This window comes from Pogona vitticeps, chromosome 6 (genome assembly GCF_051106095.1).
Source record: "Pogona vitticeps strain Pit_001003342236 chromosome 6, PviZW2.1, whole genome shotgun sequence".
NCBI classification, from domain to species: Eukaryota; Metazoa; Chordata; class Lepidosauria; order Squamata; family Agamidae; genus Pogona; species Pogona vitticeps.
In genome coordinates this window covers 4,347,280-4,361,337 of record NC_135788.1, presented here as the reverse complement: position 1 = coordinate 4,361,337, position 14,058 = coordinate 4,347,280, and the positions used below count along the sequence as shown (strand labels likewise).

Sequence of the window (14,058 nt, the reverse complement as noted above, 5' to 3'; positions counted from 1 at the left end):
GACTCAAGGGTTCTTGGGGAGTCATCTAACAAGTTGTACCTGGTTAAAATATATATATATATATTGTTGGTCTGGAAAAGATCCAGAAAAGAGCAGCCACCTAGATCGAAGAGATGGAGCAGCTGCTCAAGGAAGAAAGCGTTTGTCCAGGAGAGACGCGTGAATTTAGAGAAAGAAGGCAGAGAAAACTGTCCAGGAACTTTCTTAAACCAAACTGGCATCTTAGCAAAGCAGAATTAGGGGCTACGCGGTTGAAACATTCTGTCAGATGCCTTCGGAATGGATCGGTTCTCGATCCTCCCAGAGAGTAGGACACGTCATCATGGGCTCAAGCGACAGGCAGCCAGATTTAGGATGAATATCAGGAAAAACTTCTCAACTGTTAGAGTGGTATGACAATGGAACCCATGACCTCAAGGGGAGGTGGTGAGCGCTCCAACGCTGGCGGCATTCAAGAGAAAGGGAGACAACCATAGGTCAGATATCCTTTGATTTGTAACCCTGCCTTGAGCCATGGGGTTGGACTTGATGGCCTTAGAGGCCCCCTTCCAACTCCATTATGCAATAATTCTATGGGACCAGCCTTTCTCTCTGGGCAGCTGGAACAGACCTTCTCAATGGGGATCATATGGACTTCTGGAGCCCCCAGCACCTCTGAAGGGGGCCACAGATTGGAAACAATTCTTCACACAACCACTTTCTGAGTTATACAATTTATACAATCCTATAATATATGTCATTCATGTTATGTTTATGGCCGTGGCCCAAAAAAAAATAGATTGAGAATGGCTGTTTCAACATCTGCGCAAGAAGGCAAGAGCTATCGCTGTATCGCTATTTCACTGAAAAGATTCTCCATCCATGGAATCTTTGGGGCTGATCGAACCATCTGGTGATCCGGAGACTCGAGGGATCAGGGGTGCCTCCTGCGTTTGACCCCGTATAGAGAGTCATCATCTGTCGGCCCAGACACCCCCCTCCCCGTAGGTTTCCAAAGGGTTTGCCAGAAAGAATGTCCCTCTGAAGGTCAAAGCTCCTGCCACCCCCCCCCCCATTGTTCTTCTGGGATAATGAAAAAAGGCTTCAGCCTCATTCAAGTTGGCAATCCCGGAAACTGAAAATTAAATGAGTTCATATTTGGAGCCTCCATCCAGCAAGGAGAGAGCTATATGCCCAGAAATTAATTAGCGTTCTGCCTCACCAGGGCATTCAAAGCCAAATTGGACATTACATCCTGTTATGTGGAACTTCCACCCAGCTTTAAAGAAATAAATGAACATCGGCCTCAGGAGGGAGGGGGGGGGAGAAGTATTTTTAACCCCTTTATGGCCAACTGACAAATGCTATTTGTTCTGGCTAGAATCTGCATTTGTCTATATCCACCGACATTGTTTTATCCTGTCCTTCTTTTGTGAAAATCTTGGGCAAGTGGTGAAAAAAGCAATGGCCACTTTAAAGTGATTTGAACGAATTCCACACAAGAATACGAGCAACAAAAAAGGCAACTCTTACAATTCAACAGACTCAACACCAAGGCATGATTACCTCAAACACTTAGGTGAACAGGCCAGTTTTCACTTGGCACCCAAATTATAGCATCATCCTAAATCAAGAGTCACCGTAATTTGGAATTGACTTGACAGCGCATTAAGTTGCGTGAGTCTTAGCCACAGATTGCGCCTCTTTGGCAGGGTGCTGGTTATGTTTCCGGACATTTATGGCCAAGCAGAGAAGGGGACGACAGAGGACGAGATGGCTGGACAGGGTCATCAAAGTGACCAACATGAATCTGATCCAACTCCGGGAGGCCGAGGAAGACAGGAGGGCCTGGCGTGCTCTGGTCCGTGGGGTCATGAAGAGTCCGACATGACTTAATGACTAAATAACAACAACAGAGATGGGCGCTGGTGGTTTGCATTTTATGGCTGACCGTGAACCACTGCAAACCTCTGGAAAAACAAACCATTCCCAGTTTGTTTTCCAGTTCATGCTGGGAGGGGACTACATGCTTCTGCTGCCACCATGTGCACATGCTCAGAGGATGATACCTGCAGGGGTGGGAGCGGCCGACAAGCTGGCAGGAGTAGGTAGGGTTGGACTCGATGGAAGAGGTTGGGCAGGCATCCCGTTTTGTTGAAGCAAAACGAAAATGAAACAGCAAAGGGGGGAAAAGTTCGGCCTTTCGTTTTGCTTCGGCCAAATGGGATCCCAAGATGGGTCATGAAATCATCCACGAACCAGCCTGGTTCATCCGCTTTTTGGGTTCATTCCGTGCCCATCTCTACTGGCAAGACATTCACCATTCCCCTTCTGTTAACATACAGTAAATCAGCAATAGGATTTTGGCTATAGCTTCTAAAAAAGTAACTTTTCCTGCTCCGGGAATGTGGTATGAACTTCCTCGGGTCCATCATCACATTTGGTACCGATGCCCTGTGCTTGTTTTAACTGACAGGTGGATCTTCAGATTTAAAAGTCGTCAGCAGAAACTGCACCGAGGACGGCTGGTCGGACCCTTTCCCTCATTACTACGATGCCTGTGGAATTGATTATAATGACAGCGATCCTGACCAGGTAGGTGGAAATTTAGATCAGCTTGTTTTCGATGGGTCTCGGTCCTGGATGTATGACTACTTGCACGGTAATCATACAGAGGAGGGATAGAATCTGTTCTCGATCATTCCAGAGTGCAGGACATATAAGAATGGACTCAAACTACAGGAAGCTGGAGTTAGGCTAAATATCAGGAAGAACTTCCTAACTGTTAGAGCAGTATGACGACGGACTCTGTGATCTCAGTGGGAGGTGGTGAGCCCTCCAACGCTGGAGTCATTTAAGAGAAAATTGGACAACCATCTATCAGATCTGCTTTGATTTGGATTCCTGCCTTGAGACGGCGGTTGGACTCAATGTCCTTACAGGCCCTGTTCCAACTCCATTATGCTATGATTCTATGTGTGTCTCTGTAATTCCACTCTGTCCCATTCACTAGTCCAGTAAGTCACAGCTACCGTAGGCCCATTGAATCAATTGATTTATTTCTTGGATTTCTATCCTGCCCATCTCAACCAAAGGTCTACTCTGTTGGGTTTTGTTGAGTCAACTCCTCTGTATGTTTCATCAATGTATGTTTCAATGGACATATTCTAGTTGTGACTTGCTCAACAACATGATTTCAGTCTATATATGGCTTCTGGTAACTTGAGCCCATTGTTGCATGTCCTGCATTCAGAGGTGATCGGGAACAGATCATGCCCTCCTCTCAAGTTACAGGAAACAAATTTTAGGAAAAAAACTTCCTCACTGTTCGAGCAGTATGACAATGGAACCAGTTACCTTGAGAGGCGGTGAGCGCTCCAACACTGGAGGCAATCAAGAGAAATTTAGAGAACCCGTTGTCAGATATCCTTTGGTTTGTATTCCTGCCTTGAGCAGGGGGTTGGAGTCGCCCTTCCAACATGATAATTCTATGATTCTATAATGTAAGATTCTGTGGCCTATAACTATTTCCGATTTGCTATGTGTTCAGTTGGAACGTTGTAACCATAAAACAACCAAAAAAAACCCCATACCAATTTGTTCTAGTTACAAAAATAACTACAGCCAACAAACCAATTGGCAAAAAATGTTTTATGTGACCATGTCAGAGTGGTTACGAAAGCTGGGGGAAATCGTTTGTTGCAGTGCTACTACGGGTCCCATCTGCCACTGCTTTCATGCTTCTTTCCCCCCACTTTTGCACTCTGGGCAAAGCTCAACTTCGTAGAAAGTCCATCATTAGAACAAGGAATACCTTGAATACTGAAAAATGCCCACTCTGTGACACCAGGAGCTTTTCATGCCTCCTGTAGCCTGTCTATTAGCTTGCCTTGTGATTGGTCCTCAGGAAGTAAACACAGGCTTCATTTGCAAGGGTGATGGCTCAGTCACAAAGGTCTGCCTGAATCATCTCCCTGGAACGCTAATGGACTCCATAGTAATGTGCCTCTAATAATTAATACTCAGCCCTTCACCATGCTTTCCTTATGCTTTTATTGTTCTACTGTGTTATTATATTAACGTATTTTGTTTTAGTTTTTCTCATGATTTGTTTGGTTGAATGAATGAATGAATGAATGAATGAATGAATGAATGAATGAATGAATGAATGAATGAATGAATGAATGAATGAATGAAATAGTAATGATTGTGTCCTCTCTTGCTTCCCCAGGATTACTACTACCTCTCAGTAAAGGCTCTGTACACGGTCGGGTATAGCACTTCCCTAGTGTCGCTCACCACAGCTATGGTGATTTTATGCCGTTTCAGGTGAGTTGGTGTCAGCAGGTGAGGATCTGGATGCATGAACAGGCAGTGAAGTAATGACCGATTTAGAAATGCGGGCAGTCATTGTGAAGATCTCCATAGCCTGTCCCACCCCATAAAAACGGTCAAGAATTATAGGCAGTTGGATGAGTTTATATCAGCAAAGGAGGGGGCGGCTCTTTTGTAAAGCTGATGGCTCTTAATTGCCTGTTCCAAACCACCTTGTAACCAGATGTTGTTCTTGGGAAAATCTTTATTTTCTGAGCTATTGTCAGGATCGCAGGTAAGCTTAGTTAGGGTTGATTTTTAGCTACAGCGCTGGAAATGTGAAGCCGGGATCCAGCCCAGCTCAGGGCCCATGTGCAGAAGACCCCAGACATCTTAGAATCATCATGAGAAAGTTCTTAATTCTTTAGTTTAAAAAAAATGAGGGCATGGTATGCAGGAAATTCAGTAGCGTTGTGGCGACAGAGGGTTAAAAAAACAAGCAAGGGGCTCCATGTGACCCCTGCTACTCACGATTCCCATCAGATGAGTAGTGGTAAAAATAATGCTCATTGTGTCTTTGTTCTCATTTCAGAAGAACTGAGGGAAAAGAAATCTCTTGTCTCTGAGCAAGACTCACTCACACACACACACACACACACACACACACACACACACACACACACACACAAAGATATCTCATAAGAAATCTTGCAAATGTGATGATTTGTAGGGATATTTTCAAGCTGTGCAGGATCAGTACCATTCCTGTGCAGAATGGCATCTTTCCGGCACAGGACTGACCAGAAAAGGCATTAAGTCATGCACAATTTCCTAATTTCCTACACAAAACAATATAAGAAAAATGGGAGGGGGAGAAGTTAGGGAAACACTGGAAATCTCACCAGGACAAGGAGAAATCTCAAAATCTCAAGGGGAATCTCAACAAGGAAGAACTCAGAAGATTTGAGAGAAGGAGAGATTAGAGGGCTGCGGTATTCTTTTCTGTACAGAGCATGCTGTCTGGGGTTGATGGACTTTGTAGTCAGGAACATCTGGCGGGAACCATGTTAAGGAAGGATGCAAAAAGGAGAAGTGGTCAACAAATGGGATAACGTCTTTTTACTCTGCTGTCTTTCCCTCCCCTCTCAATCCTAGGAAACTGCACTGCACACGGAATTTCATTCACATGAACCTCTTCGTTTCCTTCATCTTACGAGCCATATCAGTCTTCATTAAGGATGGGGTCCTCTACGCTGAACAGGATAGCAACCACTGCTTTGTCTCAACGGTAATATCGGCCAGAAAAAAGAAAGACTAGATAGGAAAGCTGGCTACAGTATAATGATATATAAGATTTCCGTATTTTATTTGTTGTATTTGTATACCCCAAAGAGAATACTATTTATGTAATTAACAAGAAGAAGAAGAAGAAGAAGAAGAAGAAGAAGAAGAAGAAGAAGAAGAAGAAGAAGAAGAAGAAGAAGAGGAGGAGGAGGAGGGGGGGGGAGTGAAACCAACCTGGAGGAGATATCAGGGCTCTCCTACCAAATCTCCTTACACTGAAGAAGCTGCTTGGATGAGTAGAGAAACCCTTCAGCCCTAAGAAGAAAGAAGTCCCGTTGCCAGGGCTCAACTTCCAGATAACCTCACCTGGATGACTGAGTATCTTCACAGATACATCCTTTTCATTGTTGACACACTTGTATTTCTCATCACCTCGTGTGAGAGCTGGGCAGTGAAGACAGATGATAGGGGGGGAAAATGATTCGTTGGAAACGTGGTACTGGAGGAGAGCTTTGCGGATGCCCCGGACTGCCAGAAAGACCAACAATTGGGTCCTAGATCAAATCAAGCCTGAAGGCAAAAATGTAGGCAAAAATAAACAAAATGGAGGCTGTTCTGTTCTGGGCACATCATGAGAAGGCAGGATTCTCTGGAATAGGCAATAATGCTAGGAAAAGTTGAAGGCAGCAGGAAAAGAGGAAGATCAAAGTATGAGATGGAATGACTCCCTCAAGGAAGCCACAGCCTTGAGTCTACAAGAGCTGAGCAGGGTTGTTGAGGACAAGACATTTTGGAGTCCAATCATTCATAAGTTGGGAGCGAGTTGACAGCATGTAACAACAACAGCACACAGGTAGGGCTAGAAAAGAGCCAGGGGCCTTCTAAGCTGGGTGGATGACTTGGTATAAGGCAGGTACCTCTGTCTTCTTGTTCTAGAGGCTGTATGCCCATGTTGGACTTCTTCCCGTAAACCAGTCTGCTACCGTACACTTATTCATTTTCTGCTACCAACTGAAAATGCATTCTGCAAACCGGAACGATGCAAAGTTGTTTGGGGCACCCCGGTGTGCTGCATCCTTATACAAGCTTCTTAGCAATTCCACGGCATATTTATTCCTCCCTGGAAGACTCCCCCCTTTCATTCTTACTCTAAAGGATTACTCCTCAAATATAACACAGGTCTACATGCAGCTGGGTCCTTTTGTCGCATTCAAGAGAGAACGGCCGCCTGCCAATTAGCATCCGTTGGGCGAAATCTCCGCTTTCCCAGGGAAACCTTTTAAGCTACCTACCGGTGTGAAAGATTTCATCAAACACCTCCTGATGTCTGAAATTGCTTTTCCGTGCTTCGGAATGGGACGCTCACGATGGCATTTGTAAGGGTTCCGCTTCTTCCTATTGAAGGCCCTTGTTGGCATGTCTTAAAGGAGGTTGTTGTCGTTGCTGTTGTCCTCGTCATCCTTCCGTGTTGCCCGTTTAAGATTCCAATCCTTGTTGAAGCCCACCGAGGTCTGTTCCAGGCCTCTAGACAGCATTTCATAATTCAGAGTTGTTGTTGTTTTATTTTTAAATTATTTTCTTCTTTACAAGGGTAGGGCCGGCTTGGGGGGGGTATAACTGGGACAAGGATTATATTTAGAGGAGGTGGATTTGAACAAACACAATACACAATACAAATCATTATTTTCATAATAATTCTAAATAATCCCTTCTAAAAGTAGTTCCAGATAACATACAAGAATATATACAATATATAAGGAAAATCCAAATTCAGACCTATATTTTGTAATCCTAATTATTAATTATGTAGCCGTTAATATTTATCTAGTATTTAAAAGTAACTCTTCCTATACTCTGATTCTATTTTGTGATCATATATTGAGTGACCACCAAATTTCCCATTGCTCCTTTCTCTCTCTCTCTCTCTCTCTCTCTCTCTCTCTCTCTTTTATTCAGCTAGTCTGTTAACATATTGATTTCTTCAGTCCTCAGTATTCTTACTATCAATTCCTGTATTTATGGTGCTCCAGACTCATTTCAGTGTTTCACGAATACTAATCTTTGGCACTATTGTTCCTTCCATCTTTTATTTAATCTGTTTTTTTTTCATAATAATTCTAAATAATTTTAGTTCCAGACATCATACCAAAGTATATACAATATATAAAGAGAATATATTATAGATTCTCTTTATAAATCAGAGTTTTGATCAGCCCCTTCCAAAGAAAGAGTTGGAAAATCAATCAATAAATCAATCAATTGTTTTATTTTATAAAATAAATCAGTCAATCAATTGTTTTATTTTATTTCATTTCATTTATATACTGCCCAATTAGCGAACTCACACTGCTCTGGGCAGTGTAGGAACAAGCGAAGTCCTGCCACCCCCACTGTCTCTGTTCTCATAATAACAGCAGCATCGCCGAAATGACACTATACTCAACTCAAGTGTGTAATCTACGGGAAATTGAATGTTCAAACATGAAGATTCCCATCATTTCAGGTTATGATGCTCTTAAAGGCTGCCTCCTATAATTCCTGTCTTGAGTAATTTCTTGAATGTTGGGAGGGGCGGAACCTTGTGCACCCAAACAGGCAGTTACTCCCACAAAGGGGGGGGGTAAAATTAAAAAAAGAAAGGAAAACTTTATTTGGGGCCACATAACATCTCAGAGGCTCTCTCCTCGATATCATCTGCCTGACCCATCAGATCTTCCCAGACTAGGCTTCTCCGGGTAGCCACCCCGATCCACAAGATGCAGGGCCTTCTATGTGGTGGCCCCGATCTTATGGAACCAGCTCCTGGAGGAGTGAATGCCTGGCCCCCTCCCTGCTATCATTTAGGAGGCCACTGAAGACACAGCTTTTCAGGGAGACCTTTCAAACCCACCCCTGGTTGTCGGTCCACCTCCCCTCCTGCTATTATAGGAGAAATGGTCTCCGGTGGCATTGGGTTTTATGCTGTTCATTGCCTTCATTTTTTAAAACTGTTCATTTGTGTTTATTAATGTATGTTTTGGCTTGCTGTAAATGGCCCAGAATAGTGCCTCTGTGCTGATGGGGTGGTATATAAATTAAATTTGTTTGTTCGTTCATTCGTTCATTCATAAATTAAAGTAAAGTTAAACAAACCAACCAACCTCTTATTTTAAAAAAAATACAGATTTCTTGTGTTGGGGAAAGAAATCTGTTTTAGAAATCAACTGTACCCCTCCCCCATTCTTGGAAAAAAAATTGGTTTCTTGCGATGGGTGGCAGTGGTGACATTACTTTTTGCAACGGGGTTGAAATCTGTGCTTGTTTTCCGCAGGTGGAATGCAAGGCGGTGATGGTGTTCTTCCACTACTGTGTGATGTCCAACTATTTCTGGCTCTTCATTGAAGGCCTCTATCTCTTCACCTTGCTGGTCGAGACCTTTTTCCCCGAAAGGAGATATTTCTACTGGTACACCATCATTGGCTGGGGTAGGTCTCTTTCACAGAGTGATGGACGGTAACCTTGCTTCCTCATGTTGTCTGCTTTGTTTGTGAAGGAGTTGCGCAGCTCATGGACTTGACCTTAACCTAGGAGAGAAATCTGCTGGAAAAGTCAAGAGGGGGCAGGAAAAGAGGAAGGGGCAAATGTGAGATGGATCAGCTCCATAAAAGAAGCCATGGTCTTGGGTTTCCAAGAAGTATTAATGATAGGACATTTTGTAGGCCACTCATTTTTACAGTCGGCATAATTCAGAAGTGATGGTCAGAGATGGGGAATTATTTTCAGGGGCAGATCCCTCCCTTCTTGCAGCCCCCCACAGCGTGGGGTGGGGATATCAGGCACCTTGGTCAGATCCTCTCTCTTTGGGTCCCTGGCCAACGTATTCGTTGGAGCTATTCCACCAGGCGATTCTTTCAAGAAGCTCATGTTGCCTCCTCTCCTCTTTCTATGCATCGAAGGTGGTAATAATTGGGTTCCCCTTAACATTTGGGAAACTCTGAGACACAGCAGGTGTAACAGCCTCCACCCTACACCCTTTTCCTCTTCCTCTCTGCAGGAACTCCCACCATCTGCGTCACGATCTGGGCAGTCCTTCGGCTTCACTTTGACAACATTGGGTGGGTATATCGTGTCTTCATCGTCACCTCTGGTAGCTTTCAAAGACCTGGCTGCTGTAGTTGTCGTTAGGGTGACCTCCAGATGAAATTGTATTGCCATTAAAAAAAAAGAATGTTTAAATTTTATTTTTAAGGCTGCTCAGTCTGGTTTTTCGAGAAGGGACGGGAAAAGATCAGATGCTCCGGATTTTATTCCGAATTTTAATGCAGGTTGTTTTAAAGTTCGGAATAAAATGTGGTGCTAAACCTCTCCCCCAAGTAGCGTATCTCCTGGAAATGTCCGATGAAAGTCCTGAGCCGTTCCCGTTGGTTTCACTGAACTTTCAAGTCAGCATCATCCTGTTTGGACCCCAGACTGATGCTGAGAGGAAGAAGAGCCTCTTTTTCAGGGGGGAGGGGTAGCCCATGAGTCTTGAAATGTCCTTCTGCATTTTGGCTGTTTTGTTCTCCTGAACCACGAAATTATCCAGCAGTTCGGGGGGGGGGGATAAAAAAAGTCAATTGACCTTTATTGTACATGAATAGCTATTAGGACTGGTGTCAGTCACTACTTTTTAAGCAGACACATGGGTTTTCATCCCGACCATCTCAATCTTTTTCTCCCCACCCCCCTTTTACTTCCTGCCTCCCTGCTTCCATTCGGGCATCAGCTGTTGGGACATGAACGACAACACGGCCTTGTGGTGGGTCATCAAAGGCCCTGTCGTGGCATCAATAATGGTAAGCTCAATCAACAAGGGTCAGGATGGTCTGGACATGGGCTCTGCTCCAGCATCAAGAAGCACAATTTTCTGTAAAAGACATTTTGACAGATTCGTTGCACATCTGGAATCTGTTCTTTGCCCATGGGGGAGAACAGAGATCATTCATGATTTGTGCAGCATTTCTTTCTTTCTTTCTTTCTTTCTTTCTTTCTTTCTTTCTTTCTTTCTTTCTTTCTTTCTTTCTTTCTTTCTTTCTTTCTTTCTTTCTTTCTTTCTTTCTTTCGTTCGTTCGTTCGTTCGTTCGTTCGTTCGTTCGTTCGTTCGTTCGTTTGTTCATTTGTTAGTTTGTTTATTCGCCACCTTTCTCCCCATAAGGGAACCCAAGATGGCTCACAGCAGATAAAACAATGGATTGCAAACCACAGTCTGTTCATTCTCCTAAATGCACAGATTGGCCGTATGGACCTCAGAGGCTACCTCACATCTCTGTCTCTCTGGCAAAGAGAGAACACTTGGGTTCTTGCACAGAAGGACACGACAAACGATTGGCATCCTTAATACAAACACACACAAACACAGAGAGAGCCAGCATTCCTCATACACCCAAGCAGACGGCTACTTCAAGGGACCATTACAGTTTTCACAAGCTCCGCAACATGTCTTTGTGCAAAGCTATGAAATGAGGCAGAGCCCACGTGTACTGGTGGCTCAGGAAGTCTGGCTGATTGATCACAAAGAGGCTGACAAATAATACGCCACAGAGAAAGAGAAAAGGTTTGTGCTTTTTTCTTGCACCTGAAGAAGGCAAGCAGAGATTTATGCACCTAGTTTTTAGATATATAAACATTGGGAGCACTAGATGGATTGCTTGTGTCATTTGGATCAATCAGACAGTCTTTCTGAGTGACCTGTACGTGTCGGATTGGCTAGAATCCTGCCGCTTCCCTGAGTGGACAAGGCAGTTGCATACCATAAATACTACAGTATATTGTAAACTTCCCAGAGTGGGCTTGCAGCCAGATGGGCGGTACAAAAGACGGACGGACGGACGGACGGACGGACGGACGGACGGACGGACGGACGGACGGACGGACAGACAGACAGACAGATAGATAGATAGATAGATAGATAGATAGATAGATAGATAGATAGATAGATAGATAGATAGATAGATAGATAGATAGATAGATAGATAGATAGATAGATAGATAAAAGCTGCAGCTTAGTGGGTCCACTCTTGTTGCGATTACCATTTGGATTTCAGTGAACGTTGAATAATGAGGAAATGCTGGTGGTTACACCCACAAACCCAAATTATTCACATTAACGCTAGAATGCATGTTTTTGTGCCATTGTAATTACAACAGCAATGAAGATAAAGCCATGCCACCGCTTATAATGCCTTGTTTCCAAGCTCTGACTCAGCCCTGTGTGTGATTATCCAGTGTTCATGATCGTGGCCCATCGTGACTCACCAATAGTGTTTTTCCCCCCCTTCTTCCCCAGATCAACTTTTTGCTTTTCGTCGGCATCATCATCATCTTGGTTCAGAAGCTCCAGTCACCTGATATTGGAGGCAATGAATCTAGCATTTACTTGTAAGTATAACTGAGAAAACATCCCAAGACATGTGTCTGGTTTTCAGCTCTGGCACACATCCCTAGGGAGAAGTCAACACCCGGCTTGGGGGCTTTACTTTCTCATTATTATCTCGACTTTATCTAGATAAAGGCAGTAGCTAATCAAAAGCAACATCATTAAGCACACCTTATATTTCTCGTCAAGGGGATAATGTTTCTAAACTGATTTGGAAAGCAGAGATATTTTAAAAGAATGCTTAATTCTGGAGTTTTAGCGGAAAAGCAGTTTTCATGGAAGCTCAAAGAAGGGATCCCATAAAGTATGGGCAAGAAAAACATGAAAGCATGGAAGACCTAGGAATCCGTGGGCATAACGTAAGCATGTGATGCTTACGTTAGAGGTGCTTACGTTAGAGGCTACCTTTAGAGGTAGCCAGTGTTCTTTACTCTGGGGAGCATGATAGTGGTCTGGCGTTTGGAGGCCCATCATGTCCTCCGCTGGGAAGGGGCCATTCCTAGAGGCCTCAGTGCTTGACCTAGCAGTGGCTCTTGTGCCATGCCCAGCGAACCAGCCATTCAACGAGGAGAACTTCCAGGCTGTCGACATGCTCTTGGATCATTATCCATTTTGCCTGAGACTCCATGCTGGTGTTTGCTGATTTTTAATGGTAAACGAGGATCTCCCAAGATCCATGGAGGCTGCCTGGGTTGATGCTGCAACCCCCAGCTTGGAAGGACCACGTGGGTTGACTCCTTGAAGGACCATGCCCTAAATAACTGACCTAAGGGTCCAGTTGGTAAATTGGCAGCAGGCGAAGATGTAGATTTAGAGCGGATGCAGAGTTCAGGAACTGACCGGAAGGAACTTGGCTGCCCCCCCCCCCCCCCGGAGAGATTAAAACGACTCTTTTACAGGCTGGCGGATATCTCTGTGTTTTTGTCGTCCCTGGTAGTGGTGGTGCTGCTCAAAGTGTGGTGCGTGTGTGTGTCCCCAGCATGTTCTCCGTTTGGCTGGACAGAAATAATACGTTGACAATACTTGTATGGTGCAATTGTTTTGACTCCGGAGGAGGAGTGCAGACCGCAATGAGTGAAGGACTGCTTTATTACAAATTTCCTACACAGAAGAAGGATGCTGCGAGCAGAGCTTGGTTTAGACTGTTACATAACAGCACTGATGTTACCTGTCTGTCATGGGTTTGGAGGGAAAGTTCCATCCTATGGGGAGTGGAAGGCGGGACATCAGGAGGAGGGGCTGTACTGTATAAATATGTGATGCCTGTGTGGTGAAGAGGAGATGCTGAGACAGACTGTGAGACACTGGGAGGGACGAAGCAGCAGCTGGGGAAGAAGAAGCTGTTGTGGGAGTCTGTGTGTCTGACAGGGTACTACTGTGTGTCAGAGTACCAACCTGAAAGGTTCAGGGGTCTGTGGGTTAGCCAGAACTGATGGGTTCAGGGTCTGTGCTTTAAGTTAAAGGTTCTAGGTGAACCAAACTGTATGCTTGTGTGTGTGAGAATAAGCCACGTTACTTTATTTTATTCACCTGATTGCTAGATGGGCACAAACAGGAAAATCGAACCACGAACCCCTAGAAAAACGAATCTGTTTGCCATTCGTTTTTCTGGTTCGTACCTGGGGGTGGGCCTACCTGCTCATGCCTTCTTTGTTTCCCACTGGGCTTCTGAGCACGCACCCGTTGCCCAGCTAATAGGCGGGTGCACGCGCAGAGGTAGCAGGGGGGCCAGGCCCACTGCCTCTGAGGATACCCCCCCCCCTTGGTGGTCGAGACAGCACCGGAGGCAGTGGGAGATGGCAGGCGGAGGCAAAAAGTGGGCAGTGCGAAGGGGGTCAGGTAGGCATTCCCTTTTCCCAAAAGCAAACAAAATGCCAAATGGCAAGAAGTTCGGCATTTCGTTTTGCTCGAGCAAAACGGGATCCCCCGACCAGGGTTGTGGAACGAACAACAAAGGAGCCCCTTTGTTGAGTCTTTTTTTGTTCATGGTTCATTCTAAGCCTGTCTGTTAACATGTCCTGGGGTCTGTAGTTAAAAGAACCTAAGGTAGAAGGTCAGGAAGAATTAGGCTGGAGATCCTGGACAGC

General features: G+C 44.7%; 1 protein-coding gene across 8 annotated transcripts in view; it reads left to right on the top strand.

Moving 5' to 3' along the window:
* The window catches only part of ADCYAP1R1 (ADCYAP receptor type I), a 116,533-nt gene that overhangs the window by 78,047 nt on the left and 24,428 nt on the right, over nucleotides 1-14,058 (top strand). For all 8 annotated transcript variants that reach the window (XM_073002814.2, XM_078378304.1, XM_073002812.2 and 5 more), the window contains exons 7-13: nucleotides 2,456-2,574; nucleotides 4,211-4,308; nucleotides 5,449-5,581; nucleotides 8,888-9,041; nucleotides 9,611-9,671; nucleotides 10,322-10,391; nucleotides 11,882-11,973. In XM_073002814.2, the coding sequence (XP_072858915.2) occupies nucleotides 2,456-2,574; nucleotides 4,211-4,308; nucleotides 5,449-5,581; nucleotides 8,888-9,041; nucleotides 9,611-9,671; nucleotides 10,322-10,391; nucleotides 11,882-11,973 (727 nt within the window). The remainder of the gene's footprint in view (nucleotides 1-2,455; nucleotides 2,575-4,210; nucleotides 4,309-5,448; nucleotides 5,582-8,887; nucleotides 9,042-9,610; nucleotides 9,672-10,321; nucleotides 10,392-11,881; nucleotides 11,974-14,058) is intronic.